The sequence below is a fragment of the Natrix helvetica genome (genome assembly GCF_964273705.1).
Source record: "Natrix helvetica genome assembly, chromosome: 4".
NCBI lineage: Eukaryota > Metazoa > Chordata > Lepidosauria > Squamata > Natricidae > Natrix > Natrix helvetica.
In genome coordinates, this window is record NC_138550.1 from 78794901 (window position 1) to 78818962 (window position 24062).

At 38.1% G+C, this 24062-nt stretch overlaps 2 protein-coding genes across 5 annotated transcripts in view; one reads left to right on the plus strand and one right to left on the minus strand.

The window, feature by feature from the left end:
- Positions 1 to 15172, plus strand: part of TERT (telomerase reverse transcriptase) — a 33487-nt gene extending 18315 nt beyond the window's left edge. The window contains exons 9-17 of one of the 4 annotated variants that reach the window (XM_081951697.1): positions 562 to 675; positions 3524 to 3595; positions 4319 to 4507; positions 7407 to 7533; positions 7789 to 7850; positions 9626 to 9750; positions 10731 to 10847; positions 11607 to 11655; positions 14535 to 15172. In XM_081951697.1, the coding sequence (XP_081807823.1) occupies positions 562 to 675; positions 3524 to 3595; positions 4319 to 4507; positions 7407 to 7533; positions 7789 to 7850; positions 9626 to 9750; positions 10731 to 10847; positions 11607 to 11608 (808 nt within the window). In that variant the 3' untranslated portion in view covers positions 11609 to 11655; positions 14535 to 15172. The remainder of the gene's footprint in view (positions 1 to 561; positions 676 to 3523; positions 3596 to 4318; positions 4508 to 7406; positions 7534 to 7788; positions 7851 to 9625; positions 9751 to 10730; positions 10848 to 11606; positions 11656 to 14534) is intronic. The other 3 variants (XM_081951698.1, XM_081951696.1, XM_081951699.1) reach the window with 3 other exon arrangements.
- A 1307-nt stretch (positions 15173 to 16479) lies between these two features.
- LOC309392179 (sodium-dependent neutral amino acid transporter B(0)AT3-like) overlaps positions 16480 to 24062 on the minus strand; it is a gene marked incomplete at both ends in the record, with an annotated part of 32458 nt that continues 24875 nt past the window's right edge. The window contains 4 exon segments of the mRNA XM_081953181.1: positions 16480 to 16662; positions 19117 to 19253; positions 20722 to 20926; positions 22437 to 22593. Coding sequence (XP_081809307.1) covers positions 16480 to 16662; positions 19117 to 19253; positions 20722 to 20926; positions 22437 to 22593 — 682 coding nt within the window.

Genomic DNA, 24062 nt, shown 5'->3' on the forward strand with positions numbered 1-24062 from the left:
GACTGTTGTTAAACCACCAGTGTTTTGAATGCATTGTGTTCTACTGCAGGAGAAGATTTTAACAATATTTTCATGATCCACAACCTGAAAAGTATAGTTAGGTGTCTATTCAGCTATGTCAGAAATATTCTGTTTCATGCTACTGCATGTGTAGTTCAAGGTAAAGAGAGGAAGAAGTTAGGGAGAAGCCCATGAGATACCAGTGTGAATCTTCATTGCAAGATTTGTGGGGGGGGGAGACAAATAGGTGCTTACTTGAGGGAGTGTTGAGCAGATGAATCAATACACTGATTCAGAATTCTGAGTGTTGCTGTCTAACAGAATTTGGGGCAATGTAGTCCTAACAGAAAAACCTATTTTCTCCCCCTGCACAAAGATTCCAGCTCAGTTCCCATTTACCTCCCATTTACAGGGAAATCATATGTTTCTCAGATGATACACAATTTGCCCATCAGAAAATACTTCCTTATTGCAGTGAAACAATCAGCCTTATTGCAACTAACTTTGTTTTGTTACCAGATTTGAGTTCTTAATGGATTTTTGGCTCTTGGCATTTCTCAGGTATTATGTGCAGCGCTGTGGAATTCCCCAGGGCTCTATTTTATCAAATCTGCTTTGCAACCTCTGCTATGGAGACATGGAGAATAAGTTACTGTGCAATGTGCAAGAGGACGGGTAAGGTGTTATTCTGCTGTTTGACATATTAGCCATTCCCAAAGGGCCAAACTCTCATGCTAGAATCTTTATAAAAGTAGTAATCATTCATTATTTAGATAATAACATAAAGCCCAGCATAAACTGTTCCAATTAAGGAGATGGAGGGATTACCCAGCATTATTCCCCCCCCACTCCCGGCATGTCTGCCTAGCATATTGGAGATCAGAGCCCATCCCTGCTCCAATTCTATCTATCAAATTATAATCCAACAGATGTAAATTGAGAAACAGTAAGGCAAACTAGCCACTTGAAACATAGGAAGACTCTATATAGGTTGAACCTATGTTTCATGTTTCACTGTGAAATCAAATTTATGCAAATTATATTGTGTCAATTGCATGATTCACTAAATTTTGCTTGTGTGATGTAATGACACATGCCACTGCTGCCACCTCTCCAATATCCATATGTATCAGCATCAGAATGTAAACTATTTTCAAAGCTGCATTTCAAGCAGACCTGGGAATTTTAGTTCTTTTATTGTCTCCAGAAATGTGACAAACGTCTGTTTTGTTAGCACTTCATAGAAATAATAGCGTTTATGGAAAAATACTCCTTCCAGAATCCATTTCAGAATATGAAAGAAGTAAAGGTTGACATCTTTTGCTTTAAGCAATGCCAAACCAGATTCTCTGGTGCACACATAAGAATGTAGAGTTTCTTTTTTCAAAAGTGCAGCATGAAATGAAATAAAAGACCAGCACTCAGCCATGCCTTTCTGGATCAAGCAATAAGCACATCCTATATTTGTCTCGTTTCTTTCAAGTAAATATTGACATGTTATTCTAGGCCAGTGGTGGGCAACCTTTTTTTTCAACTGAGCCAAATCTCGCCAAAACCACGATTGAAATTTATTTTGAGAGCCACATTTTTAAAACCGAAAATACATAGGATGGTACACTGTTTTTAGTTTCAATAAACTCTGGCATTTGAAGCACGCAAGTTTTAAAGCTGTCAAGTTACAAGATCCTTGCACCCCTAACCCTTTAGGAAAAAAACCCCAAGGGGTCTTCAAACCTGACAGCTTTAAGACTTGTGGACTTCAACTCCCAGAATTCCTCCTCCAGTCATGTTGGCTCAGGAACTCTGGCATTGAAGCATGCAAGTCTTAAAGCTGTCAAGTTGCAAGACCCTCGCACCCCCAGCCCTTTAGAAAAAAAAACCCAGGGTCTTCAAACCTGGCAGCTTGAAGACTTGTGGACTTCAACTCCCAGAATTCTGAGAATTGAAGTCCACCAAGGGCATCAATCATATTAGCCCAGGGATCTGCAAAATTGGCTCTTAAGACTGGTGGACTTCAACTCCCAGAATTCTGAGAATTGAAGTCCACCAGTCTTAAAACAGCCAACTTTGCAGACCTCTGTGTTAGCCCAAAGCCTGGCGCTGGGCGGGCCTTGCACCCCCATTGGTGGAGCCCCAAGAAGCGAGGAGGGAGAAAAAGAGACGGAGGCCAAGGAGCTTCCCCCCTGCCCCCTTCCAGCAAAAATCTAACTGGGGAGCCGGGCGGGCAGTAGCAAATTAGCCGATCACGCCGCGTGGGCAGTAGCAAATTAACTGATCACGCAGTGTGATCGGCTAATTTGCTACTGCCCGCCCGGCTCCCCGGTTAGATTTTTGCTGGGAGCGGGCGGGGGGGAAGCTCCTTAGCCTCCGTTTCTTTTTCTGCCTCCTCGCTTCTCGTCCCCGCCCGACTTCAGGATCCTCCCTAATCATTGTGGGTCGAAAAGAAAAAAGGGAAAGGGGCGCTTGTTTTGAAGTGCCCGAGAGGAGGGAGGGGAGCGGCCCCCGGCACACAGAAGAGCCGCATTAAAATGTGTAAAGAGCCGTGTGTGGCTCGCGAGCTGCGGCTTGCCGACCACTGTTCTAGGCCATTAAAACACATCAAGGGCACCTACTTTTGCCTATATGTTGACCCCTGTATAAAGATGTACAAGAGCCAACATTGAATTTATCCTCTTCTCCCACTTTGATCTTAAACTGAATTATTTTGAGACTTTGGGGAGGAGTGGCATTTTCCCTTCTATGCATGTGGTGCTGGGATAAGATTGCTTAATACAACCTTTTTTAAATGTGTGTAGAGTAAAAGTTTATTTGATTTGCTTGCAGTGTATTAGGATTTCTGGCAAAATTATGGTGTTGGCAAGATATTTGGGGAGTTTTTTGTTATCAGTAATAATTATTATTCTTCTGGCTAGTGCTTGGATGAGAGGTTACCAGAAATTCTGAAGGCATAGCCTGAATTGAAAAGTCTGAAAACCATCTGGGAGAAAGGCAGTGACAAAGCACTTTTGCTGCCAGGAAGATTATGTGGACACATACAATTTAAGCCACATTTGATCCAAGGAAGTCTTTATTTTTATCTTCAGCTTGAGCTGAGGTCTGGCAGATGGTATGGAGAAGGTCTGCAAAAACCCAAGCATATCCTATTATCCTTACTTAAGTTGTCAGAAAAGTTTGAGTTAGGTTTTTTTCCCCAAAGTATTCCTCTGCCCAGATTCAAGTCCAATCAGCTTCTCATCATATGGGAATTAAACACAGCAATTGGATTCATCCGTCATTGTGATGGATGATCAGAAATTACAATACTGGTTTTTGTGTGTGCGCCAATTTTATTTATGGGTGAAAGGTTAATTTATAGCATTGGTCCATTTTTTATAATGCAGATTTGGATAATAGAATATATAATAGTGATAATATGTATATTACCTTTACCTCAAGTAATTGAAAAATAAAGACTACGAGCAATGCATTCGTGCTTTAAAATTTAAATATACCCAAGACCAAGATATTTTTTTTAACATTACAGATTACTGATGCGTTTAACGGATGATTTTCTGCTTGTTACACCTCATTTAGAACAAGCAAAAACATTTCTGAGGTATGACAATGAAAAATATTATTTTTAATGAGTGATTTAATCATCTTTCCTTGAATTTTAATTTTTTGTGCACAAAGGAATGAAAATATTCCTACCTTGTTCTGTTCTACTCTTCTTCCACATTTTTCTACATGGATATGGTATTCCAAATTAAAATGCTTTATTTTAAATATACGCTTTCTTTAGAATATATGCAGAGCAGATAAACTGAATGAAACTTTCAATAAAATCCCATTGAGGTGGCAATGATTTCCTTGAAAAGAATGGGTTATGATCCTGCTGGTACATTGATTCTAAATATAGTGATCAGTCCTTGGTCCTTTCATGGTTAGCAAAACCAAAATAGACTATAAAATAAGGTGAAAAACAAGTGGAAGTGGTTAAATTCACATAACTGAAGAAAAGCCAATTTGGGGGCAGGGGAGGTTATAAAGTTCTTATATTTTAGGGTTATTGCTATATTGCTTAAAATTAGTAATTCTAATATTTGACATCAAAACTTAACTTACCTCTGACCTACAGCGGCTTTCCCAGCTATCACCTCTAACGATATTAAAATTCTGGGGATGCATTTTCAACACAACAGGAGGATGCCATTTTTTGAGCTATACAGCTGACAACTTATTTGGAGGGATTTATCATGTGCAGTTAATTATTGTAGTGGAATACATGATGCATATATATTCAAGTAGCAATTTGGAATGTATATTTTCATTCACTTAGGACTCTAGCCAAAGGCATTCCAGAGTATGGCTTTGTTATAAATCCATCTAAGACTGTGGTGAATTTTCCAATGGATGAAGATGTTCCAGGTTGCTTGGAGTTCAAACAATTGCCAGCTCATTGTGTTTTTCCATGGTGTGGATTATTAATTAATACACAGACTCTTGAAATTTACTGTGATTACTCCAGGTATGTACTATTCAGGAATAGTCATTGCATTAATATTAAGACTGGATGCTTTACTCCGTGAGTATCTTTAAATCAAAGATTTAATGGATGAATCAATGAGGCAAAATTTAGTGGGCAAAGCTAAATTAAATAATGGCACTTTGGTAAAAGGGCATATTTGCTTATTGTCAAAGGCTGGATGTGACACGTTAGTTAGAATAGGAAATATAAAATAGTGAAAATACTCAATAGTGCGTAGCACAAATGACTTTTGTTACATTTAAAATCATTTAGAACCACATTATCCTCCCAAAGTATGTTTCCTAATACTTAATCTATATAAATTAAGAAATAGATGATGAATCAACTAAAATAACTTGATAGCCTAAGCAGTATACATTATTAGAAACAAAAAGTAAGCTTTCAAACCTTCTACAACCTGAAATTGATCCATTCTGACTGACATAAAACTTAAATCATTGCTGTGATTTCAGATTAAATCTGGCTGGCATTAAAAATGTCCTTATCACATAGTCAGTAAGAGTGCATTTTTTGATACGTAGACTAATCTGTGGAGAGCTAATAATGGGATATTTCAGATTTCTGTGAAGGAATCATTCAAATTAATAGAGTTGACCATTCAGCAGGTTGCAAGATTTTATATTTTTCAATCTGAATTGCACCATCAAGATGACAACACTGATAGGTAAGTTGTTTGAAGACTGACTAGGAACCATGTCTTGGAACTTGTGCAATAAGAAAATGAGGCAGATAACCCAACAACAATCCTAAATTCAGGGAAACTCCAAGTGAATCCCTGAAGTCCAGAACCATTTGTATAAAATTACAAATAATTAGCCAGTTCTCTTAAAGTTATAGCTTGCTGTTCTGACCCCCCTCTTCGTACACCAAAGCACTCCAAAACAAGAATACTGCTATACAATTTATTCACAGTAAATTAACACACTGACTAGACCTTGGCAGCAATCCAGACTTCCAAGATAAGAAACAGGCACGAGAACGCTTGTCCAGCGTTGGTAGATAAGTTGAACTCTGCAACCAGCCTCCAGGAAAGTCTCTCCTTAAATGCTATCTTGAGAAGAGCCTAATTACAACCACCTGGGTCCAATTATCTTCTGTATCTGCGTAGTTGTTCTCTACGTCTATCAGTCCTCCATTGCCGAGCGTCCAAAACCAACTCCCTTGTCTCCTCCCCACAGCTCCAAGGAATGACGTCAGGAGCACACTCCCTTTGGCTTTCACCACTGCTCCATGCCTCAGGCGCCTCCTGGTGGCCAACCAGCTTCTCTGATCCCTGCTCGGAGTCAGAACCCTATCCAGGGTCCTCCACATCTTCCAGAACCGACTCAGAAGGCCCCTCACTGTTGGAGTCTGGTTGCATCTCCAACGGCTCCTGCTGGGCCACAATAGCTTGCTATCAAAATGCTTAAGATATTATTACCTTCTAATTTTGAAGGGTCTAATGCAGTCGTTCCCAAACCTTTTCAACCCACCACCCCCTTGGTGCTACAAACTGATCCTCAGTGCCCCCCACCCAGTGGTGGAATTCAAACTACCGGTTCTGTGGGTGTGGCTTGGTGGGGTCATGTGACTGGGCAGTTTGCACGACGGAAGGAAGATAGTAACAGTAAAATTCAAAACTAACAATTGCACATTTGTTCAAAATCAAATTTAAAAACCTTTTTAATGTTAATTCAACAAAATTGTTTAACGTGATACCAGGTTTTCAAAGTCTGATAGTCATTTTTCAAGAACCTTAGTAACTAGTAACTTAGTAAACTCAGTAAAATTTAGTAACTACTTCACTGTTCAGTAAATTCTGTGTAATACAGTACATGCCTGATCATTCACACACACACACACACACTGCTGCCTTTTTAAAAAAAATAATAGGGTGGGGTGGGTGTAGAGAAGGAAGAAGACTTTGTTCTGTGGTATCTGCCATTTCAGAAATGCTCATTAGACTGCCCCACGTGATCAGTCTTTCCATATTCCTCAATATATTGGTGCCAGCAGCTGGTCAAAATCCTAGTAGAACTTATGGAACTGTAGATGATACTATGACAAAATACAAGCCTTGCAGCTCATGTATACTCAAACAACATAAGAGTGATGCCATTATCCAGGTTTATCTGTGACAAAGGTCTCACTGTGCATAAATATCAAGATAGGAAGGGCACTTTATTAAAAAAAAACTGCAGTGTTTTGACTCCATTTGGTTACAAAACATCTTGTTTGGCATACTGGGAACATTTGGACAGCATTTTCTTCTAATATGGGACGTTGTTCCATCATAATTTTGTTTTGCTTTGTTTTTTCCTGTATGTGACAATATCCAACTTTAGACAGTAATTAGACCACTTTTTATTTACTTTTTTAAAAACAGTATATGTTGGAAATGCTTATCCCTTTTCCACAATCTCCCCTATATTTCAGCCTTCAATGAGATTACTTTGCAACTCAAAGTTTGAGAAACCACCCCAAGTGCCCTTCCTCCCGCTCCTCACTTTTTAAGGCCATCTCTACGAATGGAGCGAGGAGGCAGAGGGGGGCTAGCCTCTCTCTCTTCCCCCCCCCCCACCACATGTTTACCTGTGTTGCATTTCTAAGGTGGGAGGGGTAGAGGCAGGCGAGAGTGGCGCGTCCGTGTGGAGCGGGTGCAAGAGGGATTGGGGGGGTGGCTCCATTGCACAGCACGCTGCTTCCCTCGTCTCTTAGCACCCCCTAAGTCATCCCACCGCCCCCTTTGGGAAACACTGATTTAATGTTTCTCTACGTGGCCATTATTTCAAATATCTATGTTTTGAATTTCATAAAAGCCAAGTATATTCTTGTAATAGGAAAAACAATTCTAATTAACTATATGTTGATCTCCTTCTCCACTTATCTTTCATTGCAGTTATGCTTATACATCTATCAGGTCTAGCCTGTCTTTCAACTCTACTAGAGAAGGTGGTGTGAACATGAGAAACAAATTGCTTGCAGTCTTGCAGCTAAAATGTCATGCTTTATTAATAGATTTACAGGTAAGAGAATGCACAATTCAAAAGGGATGCCTAAAAAGTGCATTATATGCACAGTAATCTCAAACATACTGTCAAATCTAGGTATTTAGTGCTACCACAATCGACTTTAACCAGAAACTGATGTCACTCCAGTTATCACTATATAAGATATTTTATATCTCTCAATTTTGATTTAATTTGATTTAATGCCTGTTTGTTTGCACTGGAGAAATATTTTATTATATCTTTTTCCTATTTTCCCTGCTTCAAATTTAGATCAATAGCCTTAGGACAGTATGCATTAATATTTACAAGATACTACTTCTGCAGGCCTACAGGTAAGTATGGTAATTTTAAAGCCCTGTTTATTGTCATTGGAATGTGATGTGAGCCAGGAAGATGTCACACTATACTTTCTCAAAGTTGCTTTTCTTGAATGTGCTGGGCTCTGGCCCTTTAATGCAGTGTTTCAAATACATAATAAATAGCATAATAAACATTGCAATATATTACCATACTCTCTAAGAGGATCTGCATTATCTGGACAGCATTCATTATTAACTTCCAGTATTGACCCATATTCTTCCTGATAATGCTTTCTAATGCTGCAGTTGTTAATACTGATAGAATTGGCAGTTCTCAGAATATTTTTTTAATGGTAGTTACTGATATTATCGTCCATTCATCTGGAGATTTGGGAAGATGCTTTAATGATTTATGAGTCCCACAAATAATACTTGCCTGTTCTATAAGATAATTTTATAAGGAATGAACTGCCTTTAGTTCCAGAGCTCCCAATTACTTGAAATTGCTTACTATGTTAGGAAACCTAGTACATTCTCTTTAAAGTACACACTTAACCTGTTCCCTACAACCATTTTTCCTTTGTCCATTTATCCCCCACCTCACACAAATAAACCACAGGAGAACAGCTTTCATAGTGTCTGCTTCTTCCCCAACGTTTTACCTTTAACCTGGCCATCTATAAATAAGAGATTTAACTTTACAATTTCCTTTAGATCAAATCCTAGTGTTGATTTGTTCTCTGGAAAATGTTTGAGCTGTCCCTTGTTCCTCTGTTCCAGAGTTTTACTGGAAAATGCTTTTTCTTCTATGCCTGTGGTAACAGTTCCTCCCCCCCCTCCCCCCCAAATATAAAATAGCACAAGAAATCTTCACCAAGAAATCTGCCAGTGCAAAAAAGCAAACCCTTTTAAAACAAAGAAACTGAGTGGACATGTGTTTGGTTTCATTACCTGGGAAATCTTTGAGTCTAAACAAATCAGTTTATTTGGGGGGGGAAACGAAGGGGCAGTTAGAAAGGCATAGCAGCATGGCTAGTGATGGCAAAATACAGAATGTCTCCTCAGAACTGCTATTGTGCAAGTTAGCCTGCACTTCATTATGGGCAATGTAGGCATTTGGAGCTTCCTCGGTTAAGTAAATGTTATTAGGAATGCATCTGCATCATTCTTAGATCAAAACTGATATCAGTTTATGTCCGTTCAAACAACTGTGAATATGCAGCTGATCTCCACCCCCACTCCTCATGCCTTCTGCTGTCGAAAAACAGAGGGTAAGCATGTAATTTATTAACTAATTTTGCCTCTGGAACATTGTGTGTGGATAAAATCTGTCTGGGCTTTGACCTGCATCTTCCTGGCTTGCCCTTGCTTGCTGCTTAGAATTTCCATCTTCACTTTCTTAAGTACTGATAATCCCTTAATGACTTTACAATTGAACAAATCTTTTCTCTTGCAAGGGTTTCCCCCCCCCCCTCTCTCTCCCCTCTCTGTAAATATTTGCTTATCAGAATGATAGAACATACCCTTTGGTCAAGGCCAAATGGAAGGAGAAGTTTGGTGCTTTCTTCTCACTGTGTTGTGTCACTATTCGATTCAAGAGTTAATGGAGAACAGTTAAAGTTCCCAAGCAGAAGGGAGTCCTTTAAGAGTCCATCTATGTGCTGGCCTTAAAGCCGCCCCCTCACATGCAATTCTTTGACTTGATCCAGTACAAACTCCGTCTCAGAATTCTAAATTCAGTGACATTAAATCCCGGTACATCTGAAACCCTTATAAGCAAGGAATATCTGTGGCTTTTTTCATGTTAGATTTCATGCCTGTGTTCTCCAGCTCCCATTTCATCACCAAATCAAAAATAACCCACGTTTCTTCCTGACGGTCATCTCCGATAGTGCTTCATGCTGCTTCTCTATTCTAAAAGCTAAAAATGCAGGTAGGTGAAATAAAAATCTTTTGAGCCCAATATCCCCTTTAAAATGGCTGCTCTGGGCTGAGTTTTTTGGGGGTGGGGGGTGGGTATGCCTTCTATTACCTAGACCAGGGGTGTCCAAACTTGGGAACTTTAAGACTTGTGGACTTCAACTCCCAGCATGGCTGGCTGAGGAATTCTGGGAGTTGAAGTCCACAAGTCTTAAAGTTCCCAAGTTTGGACCCCCTGTCCTAGACAGTGTCTGAAGTAATGTTGACGAGATTTCTGAAGTGGTTTGTTATGGCCTTCTTCCTGGGCTGAGAGAGACTGACTAACCCAAGGTCATCTAGCTGACTTTATGCCTAAAGCAGGTGTAGAATTTACAGTCTCCTGGTTTCTAAACCGATATCTTAACCACTACATCAAAATAGCTCTTTTTTTCCTTTTTTAAAAGCAAATTAAATTGGAAGTTGCATTATTGGAAGTTTCTATTTCCCTTTCCCTTCAAATAGCCTCTAAGAATACAGAGAGGGACTACAGCATTAAGAGACGTGCAGTTAACTGTCGTCCTTGGTGCTCTCTGAGCTTAGTTGCTTGCAGACATTTCATTACCCAGCTACATAACATTATTAAAGAGCAGTTAAGCCCCCTTTTTTATCTGCTGAAGTGATCGCTTCCTCTGTGAGGTGTTCTTTGGCTTGGGTTCAAAAAACAGTGTGTTTTGACATCAGCATATAGTGAGGTGTTAAATCTGCTGTGTGTACTGTGGTCCCAATCATTCTCCCACAGGGTGGCAACAGCATGGTTATTATTGTTTTTTGCTTGTTTTTGAAGTAAAATGAAATAACCGGTAGTACGTTCAAATGTCAGTCTGGTTGGTCCCTTCATTTGCTGCAATAAGAGTGCCAAAGTAGTAATGGTTTATAGAAAAGCAGTTGTACAGAATCACAAAATACATTTATACGTTTGGGGGTTTTCTTTTTTTCTTTTCTTTTTTGTAACAGGTAGTTCAATTCCACTTTCTTACAAAGCAGTTCAGTGGCTCTCCTACCATGCCTACAGCACTAAATTGGCAAATCACAGGGTGATTTACAAGTGTCTTCTTGGACCTCTCAGACAGTGTAAGTATTCCTTTCCTTTGATGTCTTTCATACTTTTTAGATGTTTTTAAGTGAATGCGTAGAGCATGAATACATTTTATGTACAATATGATGATCAGTATTGTGACTGTGGACCTTAGGTACCATTTTCCTTAAGCCCTGTCAGATGTCGTTATTCTTCTTTCCACATCATTTGAGGAGGGAGACTTAGCTTTTCACCTCACTCCAAAGCAACTACACAGTCTAGCAGAACTGTGGCAACCCGTTCCTTGGTAGATTGTCTGGCCAACATAGTGGACAAGCAGAGAGTAACTCTTGTTCTGACACAGTCTAGCTTCAGCTGCAAGTAACAGGTTGCTCCTAACAGTTGCTAGGCTGAGATAAGTATTATATCTGCTTGTGCATATCAGTAAATGTATCTGTCCACCTGAGTAGAGTCTATATAAGCTCATCAACTGCTACTGTTCTCTCAACCTATTATCTCTATTTCCAATTGTGCTTTTGATATTAAGAGTATAATATTTTATATGCCACTTTAATAAAAACCCTGTTAGCAATACGCAAAAGCATTGTTTTCTAATTTTAATTTTAAATTAAAAAAGCAAACTATATCAATCCCAGTTACTGTGGTAATTAGTATAAATCGTTAAGAATTTTTTTTTTCTTTTAGCAAACATACAGAGAACTCTGCCCTAAGTTTAATTTATGAATGGAATGGTGGTACAATGAGATTTTTATGATCTCAAATTAATGTTGCCTAGATATTTCTTCTTTAACTAGGAGATGTTATCTGTCCCATGACTGGCATCTTCCCTGCAATAAAAGTAAAGTGCATATATATTTTTATTATTATCAGCCCACATCAATCCACTGCAAGATAGAAGGCCTCTTCTTGAAAGTTATAAACCGTAATTAGCACACTTATCCAGGCTAGATAGGTGTTTTTGAAAATCATAGTTTAAGGCCAAGGTCTCACAACTGACTTCTGTGCCCGAGGGAGAACTAAAACCTGGGTCTCCTGCTCCCAATCCAAAACCTTACATTATATCACAATGCCTTTTGAAATTAAATTTGAAAATGCAAAGGATTTGCAAACTCTGAAAGTCAAGGCACACCATGAAAAAAAAATGGGACAAAAATTATAAACATACAGACTCTTGGCAACAGGCAGAACAGCCAGCTTTAGAATTGGCAATAAAGTTATCAAAGGGGGTGGATGACGTCTGCCTTTTAGGATCAATAATGAACTTTAACGGAACAAGCAGTCAATGTGTCATAAACTAGCACTTGTAAAGCAGCCAGGAAGACCTTGGAGAAGATCTTCATATGCTGTGATGTATCTATACAGATAGTCCTTGACTTACAACCGGTTGCAAAATGACTGTTCAAAGTTATGATAGACTTGAAAAAGCGGTTATATACATTCATCCTCAAAAATTAACGACTGTCATGCCATCTCCGCAGTCCAGTAGTTGCATTTTCGGCCTTTAACAACTGGCTTATATTTATGAGCAGTTGTAAAATCCACCGTCATTTGATTGTGTTTTGTGACTTGGTACCAAATTAGAGGGCCATTAGGGCCATCAGACTTGGTACCAAATACAGAATAACAATGTTGGCAGGGTCCTTGTAAGTCTACAACACCTACTCAAGAAGGAGACCCTATACCAGGGGTGTCCAAACTTGGGAACTTTAAGACTTGTGGACTTCAACTCCCAGAATTCCTCAGCCAGCCATGCTGGGAGTTGAAGTCCACAAGTCTTAAAGTTCCCAAGTTTGGACACCCCTGCCCTATACCATTATGATCAAATGGCTGTCCAAGCTCTTAAAAACCTCCAGTGATGGAACACCCACATCATCTAGAGGCAAGCCATTCAGTTATACAGTTAATAACTAACTTAGTGAATTGCTACATTATTCACTTAGTGATTCATTTAGCGACCAAGTGATTCCATAGATGTGACACCCTAGGGAAAATAAAGATTGGCTTTGAAAAGGTGCAGGACATTTTTGAACTGTGGTTATGAGAGAAATCTCCTGAGAATACTGTGGAAAGTAGTAGATCATCAAAATTGAGTTCTAATTCAAGGGACCAGATTCAAATTATCCTGCAAAAGTCTAACTCTCTGGAGAAGGTTGTCATGAAAAAAGTAGAAGGAAAGAGAAGAAGAGGATGACCAGAAAATAGATAAGACTCAGGTACAGCAGTAAGTAGAGCTTTGGAAGACATGAAAAGAACAAGTTAGGGACTGATCATTATGAAAGTAATTTATCTATTTGGTCACTAAGAATTAACAACAATTTGATGATGCATAACCAAAATTTAGCAGTCCTTTCATTTATACAGTACACACACACACATAACAGCCCAAATCAGGTTCCTGAGCAAACTGGCTGAAAATCAAAATTTAGCATATCATGCATTCATAGTTTCATTAGGTGAACTGATGCAAGCACAATGCAAAACAAATGGACTCTGCAACCAAGCGAGACAAATGCTAAGTGTAATAACAACAGAATGAATGCACGGGTGGATGAATGAATGATATTGATTAATCTTAGCAGAGTTGAGCCATGTGGCTGTTGGCAATTTTTGTGATCTAATTCGTTATTTTTTATTTTATTTTTTAATGAAATATTCAAACAAATTATTCCCAAAGTTATCAATAGTTGTCTCTACAGAAGGAAGATGACTATAGATAGCCCTTGAGTTATGGCCACAATTGATCCCAAAATTTATGTTGCTAAGTGAAACATTTCCTAAGTGAGTTTGCCCTATTTTACAACTTTTCTTACCAGTTAAACTAATCATTTCATTTATTAAATTCGTAACATGGTTTTTAAAAGAGACGTGGGTCAGTGGCTAAGACGCTGATCTTGCCAATCACAAAGATCGGCAGTTTGGCGGTTCGAATCCCTAGGACCACATAATGGAGTGAGCTCCCGTTACTTGTCCCAGCTTCTGCCAACCTAGCAGTTCTAAAACATGTAAAATGCAAGCAGAAAAATAGGGACCACCTTTGGTGGGAAGGTAACAGCGTTCCGTGCGCCTTCAGCATCTAGTCATGCCGGTCACATGACCATGGAGACGTCTTCAGACAGCGCTGGCTCTTTGGCTTTGAAACGGAGATGAGCACCGCCCCCAGAGTCGGGAACGACTAGCAAATATGTGCGAGGGGAACCTTTACCTTAACATGGTTGTTAAGTGAATCTGGCTTCCCCATTGACTTTGCTTGTCAGAGGGTCACAAATGCTGACCCCAGGACTCTGCAACTGTCATAAATATAAACCGCTTGCCAAGCATCTGAATTTTGACCGTGTGACCATGGGGAACGCTGCAAAGGTTGTAAGTGTGAAAAAGGGTCATAAGTCACTTTTTTTCAGTGTTGTAACTTTGAACGGTCACTAAATGAACTGTTGTAAGTCGAGGACTACCTGTATAGGACTTTTTCAGGGCTTTGCTGCCTGCTTTTCTCTAAAGCCAGGTACTTGATGATCTGGAACATCTGTTTAGAATAACTTGTTGGCTTAACTCAGGGGTGTCCAAACTTGGGAACTTTAAGACTTGTGGACTTCAACTCCCAGAATTCCCCAGCCAGCTATGCTGGCTGGGGAATTCTGGGAGTTGAAGTCCACAAGTCTTAAAGTTCCCAAGTTTGGACACCCCTGGCTTAACTAAAAAAGTAATTGGTTACTCTTTCTTTGTAGGTAAATTACAGTTGACTCGTCAAATTCCGAAAACTAGCATGCAACTGCTTATTGAAGTAATACAGCCGTCATTATGTGGAGATTTCAAAGACATCCTGGATTAGCTCCATAAAGTAACTTTCTTCTTCAAGTTTGCCTTCCACTTGCTTAATTTGTATGCCCACGTGAGGTTTTTTTTTCTACCAAGCAGCTGGAATGTGTAATAAGTTTTTTTTAAAGCTTTACCTTGCTTCTTCTAGTGAAATTTGCAGTGTGATTAATGGCGGTGAACTGTAAAATATTTGCCCCACCCTTTGGAAAGAAAGCTCAAAATGAATGTTCTTGATAAGTAGTTCAAAGCAAGAACATTGCATGTTATTACAGCAACCCTAACCCTAACCCATGGGCCAGATGAGTCATGTGCTGACCACGCCCATGTCCTATTTAGCTAAGGGCAAAAAAGGCCCGATATGTCATGTGACACGGCCATGACAATATGAGTTTGACACCCCTGTTATAGCACAATTTGACATCCCTGTTATAGCACCAAAAGGTTGTAGGCTTAATTTTGTGGATTACTGAAAGATTAAGACAATTTTGGCAACAGGTTTTACATACACAAAGTAGGTTTTTCATAAAATAATAAAAAATGTATCTAATTGGAACTGGTGTGTGGTTTTTTTAATAGGAGAAAATTAATGTAACCTAAGAGTGGGGAGCCAGCTGTCTCTTCTGGTGTCATGCCTAAAGTGTAACGTATGATTGTCAAAAACTATGTTCCATCCTCTAAATCTTGATCAGAATAATGCTAAATGTTATATGGTATAATGAGCGGTATTGAAACCAAGTAAATTCTGATGAATTACCTGCTGGAGTATGCTAGATAAATCTGAGATGAAGCATACAGATTCAAGATTAAGCTGTAGTTTTATTGCTGACATTAAGACTATATCAGAAAAATCATTATCCCCTTTCTTCATATGCTATTGACATAATAGGAAGCTCCGTTGCTAGGCTAATTGCTAAAGAAGTTGTAGAACTCTATCAGTGTTTACTGTACTATTCTTCATAACAAGTAGTCTCTAGGACTAAATAAGCCATCTCAAAGTAATTGATGTACTGTAGCTCTGGCTAGATTGCCATATAACATGCAGTTACAATTCATGCTCTTCCCATAAATAATAGATATGTTCCTTGGATATAAGAAAGCTAGTTTGGGCAAAGGTTCAGACTCTTAATTTTTCCCTGATAGATTAAATGGTTAACAAGGAGTATCATGACATCCATTTTTATGGCCCTACAATGAAAACAAGGTAACGAGCTTGATTTAAATTTACATTATTTTATTTGATAAAACCTTCAGAAGGTTTTGAGTTTTGCTTCATTAGAAGATTCAAAATATTTGAATGGTGTTTTTGTTTGGGACAAAACTTTTTCGTCAGTGTTTCATGTCCAACCCTACTTTACCAAAAAGGGAAGCTTAACAAGATGGGTATTTCCATTCTCCCAAACTGCAGCACAAAAAGGCAACATGAAGCCACACTAGATCATTTGGCCCTGGCCAGAAAGTAGTTCACAAAAATTAACTCATCAGCCACTGATCCATTTCTATCCAAGTGGTCATTTTAAGAACTGGCTGTGTATGAATACATTTACTTGATTATATATATATTTTTCTCTTCCCTATAATTTTTATACTTTTTCTTTTGTAAATCTAGAGTTCTGATCATCTTCTCAGTTAAAAACAGGGAGAAATGTTTAAAACAATTCCTTGAAAACTTTTAGCATTTATACAGAATATAATACTGTATAAAGGGTATTTATTTGAAATACTTTCCCTTAGAATTCTACAGAAATTTATATAGACAGTGTATACTTAATTTTCATAGATTGCCTTTTTCTCTGGATAATCTGAACTACTGGTTTACTATGGATCACTGGAATTGGCCGATAGAATCCCAGAGCATCAGTTGCCTTCAGTGCTTTCACATGGATGAAGGACTTGCTTCTCCTTCCTTTTCAGCAATACTTCCTTAAAATGGCAAATGGCTCCAGTTGGAATAAATAAGCACGGTAGGACCACAAGCAAGGCACCAATGAATAAAACCCAGCGTGGATAAAATTTCAACTCTTTTGAAGGAAAGTCTTCCTGCAAGATAAACATATATTGCATAAAATTAAAACTGAATGATAGTAGTACAAAGGGGGTCTACACCGAACTTGACAATCCTTCAAAAGGATGAGTCTTGCTTTTCCTGCAAGGAGAGCTTATATTGTTTTTAACCAAAAAAATGGCATAATGAACAGTAAGAGGCAACTTGCTCTTCAAATGTAGAAGGTATGCTATTCTTATTTTAGTGTGATAAATGCACACATACTTGCTATCCTAGCTCATATACCCTATTTCCCTGAAAATAAGACCTCCCCAGATAATAAGCCCAATAGGGCTTTTGAGCGCATGCGCTAAAATAAGCCGTCCCCTGAAAATAAGCTGTCCCCAAAAATATTGCAACACAGCAGCAGCCATGAGGTGACAGCTCGCTGCCTCCTGCACCTCAAAAATAATAAGACCTCCTTGAAAATAAGGCAAAGTGCTTATTTCAGGGGTCAAAAGAAAATAAGACACACTTATTTTGGGGGAAACACTGTATAGAAGGCATTCTCACTTGGTATACCATAAAAAAAGCACAGCCTCCAGCCAATGGAGGGCAAATATGTGACATATATCTTTGTTATGCGTTATTCTTTATCTGCTTCCAGACTATAATAATGATCTCAGAGCAGCTTACAAAAAACCTTAGCTAAAAATTCTAGAAAGTAAACTATAATGAAAACAACACAGAAAAGGAGAAATGTATTGCCAATTTGATATACATATCTTATAACTGTAGTTAACCTTTCATCTACAGCTAACTTTTTCTAAATATCAGTTGGCTTATTAATTTGATTTTTAAGCACTGTATTGTTTGGGGGGTGCCCTTATGCAATACTATGATGATAACTGTGTCCTTATTTTTGTTGCATAAAAATAATTGATAGAAATTAAGTAACAAGTTTAACATACATAGCTTGGATTCCATGCTTTGTAGGTTGATGACCGCTCAATAGCTAGATAGCTCAAAAGGACGGAAATCATTAGCACAGGGCTGATAAACTGCCAGGATGCTTTCCAATAGAAATGTAATGGCCTTCCAGTCATCCATTCCACATCATCACAGAACCTGTGGCCAAATTGGTTTATGGTCACAATTCAATTCCAATGGAATAGCTTAATTTGCAATATAGCAATTTTATGTAATCACTGTTTATTTTGCAATAAGAGGAATTTAGTCTTTACGCACCTATTACAATGACATCATAAAGTTAGTCTTGGATATATCTCCAAGTGTTTTAGTTACAAAATACCCTGTTGGAAATCATTGTATACCAAACTGCAATTAAGGCTGAACAACCGAATCTTAATGGCAGACTTGCTTTTTTAATCAATGGCTTATGGCCGGGAGAACTGTCTCAAGAACTAACAATGAATAGAGTGCTGTATTTTACAAAGATGGAGTGCTCACAGCACATTTTCTTACAAGTAGATCTAGATACTGTATGTGAGAATAGGTATGCATATGTGTATATATTTTAAAAGCTTCATAGCCCTAACTTCAGGTGATGATCTGCATGAATTTAAATTCGGTTATATTGCACACTAGACACAAATCTTCAAAACTGATGTTATTTGATTGCTACTGGAGAAATTTGTCTTCTGTTAGAGGAATCATGTTGCATATAATACAAATAAGGGAAATGTTGCTTAGAAGATTAATTTACAGAAAACTATAGACTGGGTGTCAAACTTGCGTTTCACTATGTTTTCCGCCTTCGTGGAGCTGGAGGGGTGTGTGTGACCTGTTCATGACACATCCAGCCCTTGTGCCACCAGTTTGACACCCTTGCTATAGGCAAAGGGAACTTAAAATATTATTCTCCACTGGCTGGAGTTTTTGATGACGTCACTTCTTGACTAAACTCTATTGACTGAGGGACAAACAGAATTGCTAGAATGAAAAACCAGGCTCTTATTCACCATAAGTGTGAAAATGTTTTCCTTTATTAAAGTGATGAGCAGTTCATTGCACTAGGTTGTTGCAAAACAACACCTTTATTTCAATTGCTTCCAGAAAGCTCTCTCTAACTAACATTAAGAGAGCCATCTATTCTTAGCTTAAGCCTTTCCTTTGCATGATGCTAATGATGATTTACCATATGCCTGGATCTGAATTTCACCAGGATCATGTATACAGACCTCTGAATACAATAAAAGTTTATTGAACTAAAACAAGTATAATCTTAATATAATGCTTTTGTTAAATATTTATTTACTAGATGTTTATCCTGTCTTTCATTTGGGAACTCAAGGTAAAATGCATAGCTCTTTTTGCTTCTACTCTCCCTAAAATTCTTGTAAAGTTGATTGGGCTGAGAGAGGATGACCCAGTGAAGTTCTCTGGCTGAGGTCTTCCCATTCTTACATTCCAGCCTGTCTCAGTTGAAGAACTTACTAAGAAATGGACATACAAGAAACTCATTACCTTTTCAGTCCATAAATACATACAATGCTGCACAGTTCAAATAAAGAAATGATCAGCAACGGTATGCTTCCTCCAAGGCTATCAAATACTTCAAGCCAGTAACTTCCAGATCGTGTAGTGAAAAGGAGACCCAACAAAAAGGAAGTAAAGCATATTATACCTAATGAAGACAAAGTTGTGTGAATGAAAATGCAAAATGAGAGCAATTATGACTCAACCAGTTAACTATTCCCAGGTTTTGCCCATGGATAATACCAGATCTGTTGAACTTCTCACTTGCATGGATATTGCTAATATTTCCTCAGAACTTGCCCGGCTCCCCCATCCCCAGATTTATATGAACCTTTAAGGACAGGAATAAAATTGATTAAACATAGATGAGAGTTTCTGCTACTGATTTCACTTAGTGATGTACTTTGCTCAGCAATAAAGGCAGACATCACAATGTACACAAATATTATTTATCTTGCTATACGATGCGTAATTTATCCTTATAAAAGTGAATGCAAGCAAGGCAGCGGGCAATTTCTGAAACAACTGTTATTTGCCTTAGAAAATAGTCTGCTGTTCTTGCCCCCTTTATCCCTGAAGGCAGTTTCATAATATCTAAAGAAAGGGAAAAACTATGATTCTCTATAGCCAAATACTATAGCTTAGAGGAAAAATATTCTGCCTTCCAGTTAATCAAATTTGAGAAAACTAATTAGATAGCTGGGTAAATACCTGCTAATCCTGTGAGATAATTTAGAGGTGGCTCTTTTTTTGGTGGTTGTCATGATTCTGAGATACCCCAATTGGGGTGCTTCAGACTGAAGATAATTTTTAATACTAGCAAAATGAATATTAGCTTACAAAAAGCTTCTGCCTAAATACATATGGGTGTGTGTGTGTGTGTGTGTGTGTGTGTACCCATAAGGGAACCAGTTTGATTTATTTATGGTATCAGACTAGAAATCAGGAGCTTGCAGCGCAAAGCCAGCAGAATAAACTTAGGCCAATCACACCATCTCAGACCTAGGAAGGAGGCAGTGGCAAACCACTTCTGAAATGTTGCCAAGAAGATGGCAGAGACTAGTCCAGGCTGTTGCCAGGAATCAAGATTAACTCAAAGACATGCATATGGTTTATATGTATACTGTATATACTAAGGAGTGAAGCTTGAATTGTATACTTGTGGCTGCCATTTTAATATCATAGATCCCCTCATAGATGCTCCTGCTCTCTCCCCATGTCCACACCCAGCCCCTAATGAAGTGGGGAAGAGAACTCTGATGGGGCAGTTGAAAGTGAACTTGCTTGGGAATGGCTTTGGCAAATGGGGTGCCTGGAGAAGCCGTTTCAAAGGGCCATCTGTACTTCACTTGGACTACCTTGAATCACTATAGTTAGGTAACCAGGTAAATCAGGGGTGTCCAAACTTGGAATTTTAAGACTTGTGGACTTCAACTCCCAGAATTCCCCAGCCAGCCATGCTGGTTGGGGAATTCTGGGAGTTGAAGTCCACAAGTCTTAAAGTTCCCAAGTTTGGATATCCCTGAGGTAAATATTCAATAATACTGTCTGCAACTTTTTTAAAAGAAAAAAAAGAAAAAAGATGAAATTGAAACTCTTTTCAAAAGCAGTCTTACCACAAGAAGCTTCTTTGTGTAAGTATTTTGACACAAGAGGAATTTCTATGAAAGGAGTGAATATGCCCTGAACGAGTCCAAACATAGAAGACAGTCCCAGGCAGAAGAGCATGAGGAAAAACAGAATTGACCATATCTTGGCTCCAGGCATCCTTGTTACAACTTCAGTGAATACAATAAAGGCCAGGCCAGGCCCAGAAGCACTCTGCAAAATTTCAAAATGGAACAGGCAATTAATCTGATCGGCCACACACATCTATAAATGTTATTTTGCAAAGGCAAGTCTTGACTGGCTAATCAATGTGGACTAAAATTTAGTATCTCCATTTAGAAAATGAAAATCCAGGCATGAACAAGGATATGTTCCCAGCAGTTAAAACCTGCAAAATGAGATTAATTTTTAAAAAGTTTTAAAAACTTGAGGTTATTAGAGATACCACTGTGGGGATATGTTTACTAATTTTTTCCCAGGAAGTAAATAAGTAAATTAAGTAAATAAGTGAGCTAAACTAAGTAAATAAAAGACCTTTGTCAGAAATACATTTCACATAGTTGCTATGCCCTAGTCTTCATTTTCAGTATGTCTTGCAAAGATGGCAATAAAACCATCACTATAAAAAGTGGGTTGCGTTACAGACTATCATAACCTTTGGAACAGATTTGCCTTTTGTACACAATTTTAACTGGATAAAAAGTATACTGTCTTTTAACTGTCCTGAGTGTCATAACAATTAGTTTCATCAAATGGTATTATTATGAAAATAAATGATGAAGAAAAGAATTTCCAATCCTGGCAAATGGAATGCAGTTGTTTTTTTAAATCAATTTCTCATCATGTCCTGTATAGCTACTTTTCTCATAGGAACAAACTGTATACAGTTCTATTTGAATACACAGAAGGAGAACGTGATTTTAAAATTACCCTCAACATTTAAAAAATACCAATTTGAACCAGGAAGCTATGTAAAAATAAAAGCTAGTCTGAAAATATTTCCCCTAACATAGACATTTTCACATTACACCTGCGTCGTGAGATGTGCTTAAATAGAAAAGCTACCTAGGTAAGCAATAAATGAACAAGAATTTAAGATATTTACGGCATAGGAATGCTGGATAAAAATTCAAATCCAATGAATACATACCAACATCAGTTTGATACAAAAGTCTTGAATGGAAAATAGCTCCTAGAGGGAAATTGGTCAATTTGGTAGTAATACTTGGTCTGACCAAGCGTTTTCCATTGCTAAAGTGGCTCTCTGAATCTCACTGCTGGTACACACGTCTTTGCAGACAAAGCTGCTTAGGTAAAAGAGAGAGAGAAAATGATCCCAATACAGGTAAGTCCTCTACTTATGACCACAATTGAGCCCAACATTTCTGTTGCTAAGTGGGACATTTATTGAGTTTTGCCCCGTTATGACTTTTCTTGCCATGATTGTTAAGTGAATCATTGCAGATATTAACTTAGTCGTATGGTTGTTAAGTGAACCTGGAACGCTGCAACCATCATAAATATGAATCAGTTGCACACATGACCATAGGGATGCTGCAATAGTTATAAATGGGGAAAACTGTCATAAGTCACTTATTCAGTGTTGCTGAAACTTTGAACAGTCACTAAATGAACTGTTGTAAGTCAAGGACTACCTGTACAAGGAATCCATAGTATTCTTTCATAGGAAAAAAATGACTTCTCAGTAATATGTTTACAGTACCTTATCAATAAAATGGTTAAAATCACATTTTTTCAGCTTGAGACTAGAAACTCTTGATTGTGCAGCTTGGAGCAGAGATTCGAGCCAGAGTGTATAGTTTTCTCTTGAAATGCTTTGTTCCGTCAAATGGAATGCAGTTGTGAGTATTTCAATATTACTGTTGTGGAAATCCAGAAAGGTATGGATTATTTACATTGCTACCATGATTAGCAAGTCAACTTTTGCTCCTAATTGCCATCACTTTGAGTATTCATGCTTACATATAGCCAAACAGCATCACCCACAACATGAGATCCTCCAATATTGAATTACACATCTAGCGATTTCTTATGATTGGCCTAATTGCCTAAAGTTGATGAAATGATAAATGGAAAGCAACTGCAACACATAACCCATGCATTGTAGTAATAAAAAAAAAATCTAAGGGTAAAAAATAGCAGCAGCAGCATAAAAGAGAAACATGCAAAACTCTATTTACTTAGGAAACAGAAATAAGACAGAATAAATAAAAATAGAAGTAAGAAAATAAAATAATAGAAGATAGATATGGTACTTGCCTTGATAACAGTACTTGTAAAAAAATCTTGTCATTAAATAGTCAGTATGAGCTAGTATTTTTTTTTGAAAAAAAGTTTTTTATTGGTTTTACAAAATTTTAAGGGAAGGGGTAGTAGGTGTGGATACAAATTTTGACAGCTACATCGTGCAGAAAATGGTATTCCCCCCCAAGTCTCATAACCTTTACAAAATAATAAACAAGATATTATTGCTTAACTAAATCTTGACAGCTTATTTTTACATTGTATCTTTCAATAATTTCAATCATTTACTTTGTATCTAACAAAAAATTCATTGTCTCAACAATTGCAATATTTTTCTAGCTTACTTTTGTGATCTGAGTCTTCTCATTGTTGCCTCCCCCCCCCCCCCCGCCTGCCAGCAAAGCCTCGGCCTCTCCCTCCTTCATATCTTGTGTACTGTCCTCCACTTTGTCTAGGAGTGCTTTGTTTTTTTCCATGAAGGCCTCCGCCTCAATAATTGTATTAATTCTAACTCTGCTGCCCTGCCAGAAAATCAACATACCTTCTGGCAATAGCCACCGGAACCAGAATCCCTTATCAAATAATTTTTTTGCTAAAGAGGAATATTTTTTCCTCCTATCTCTTACTTTCTTCGGGATCTGTTTCAGGATGGCTATCTCTTTGTCCTTATATTTTAATGTTTGCCCCCTTTGTGCCCCCAGAATCTCATCTCTTGTAGCCTTTCTGAGAAATTTAATATGAACCTCTCTTGGAACATTGTGTGTTCTAGCATAAGCTGAATTAACTCTATAAACCAAATCAATATCCCATCCTAACTGCTGTTTGTCTTTTTTAATATATTCAGCTAACATTGTTGTCATAATCTTCTTCAAGTCTTCGTTGTCAGTCTCAATTACATTTTGAAATCTAAGGAAAAAAGACATCCTTTCAAATTCCATTTTTATCATGTGGTTCTCAAGTTCTAAATTTCCTCTCTGGACCACCCTCACCTCCCCCCTCACCTCAGTTGCCCCCTCCTCCAGAACGTCTATTCTTTGTTTGTTTTGTGCAGTTTGATTTTGATTTTCTCTGAGTTGTTCATTCA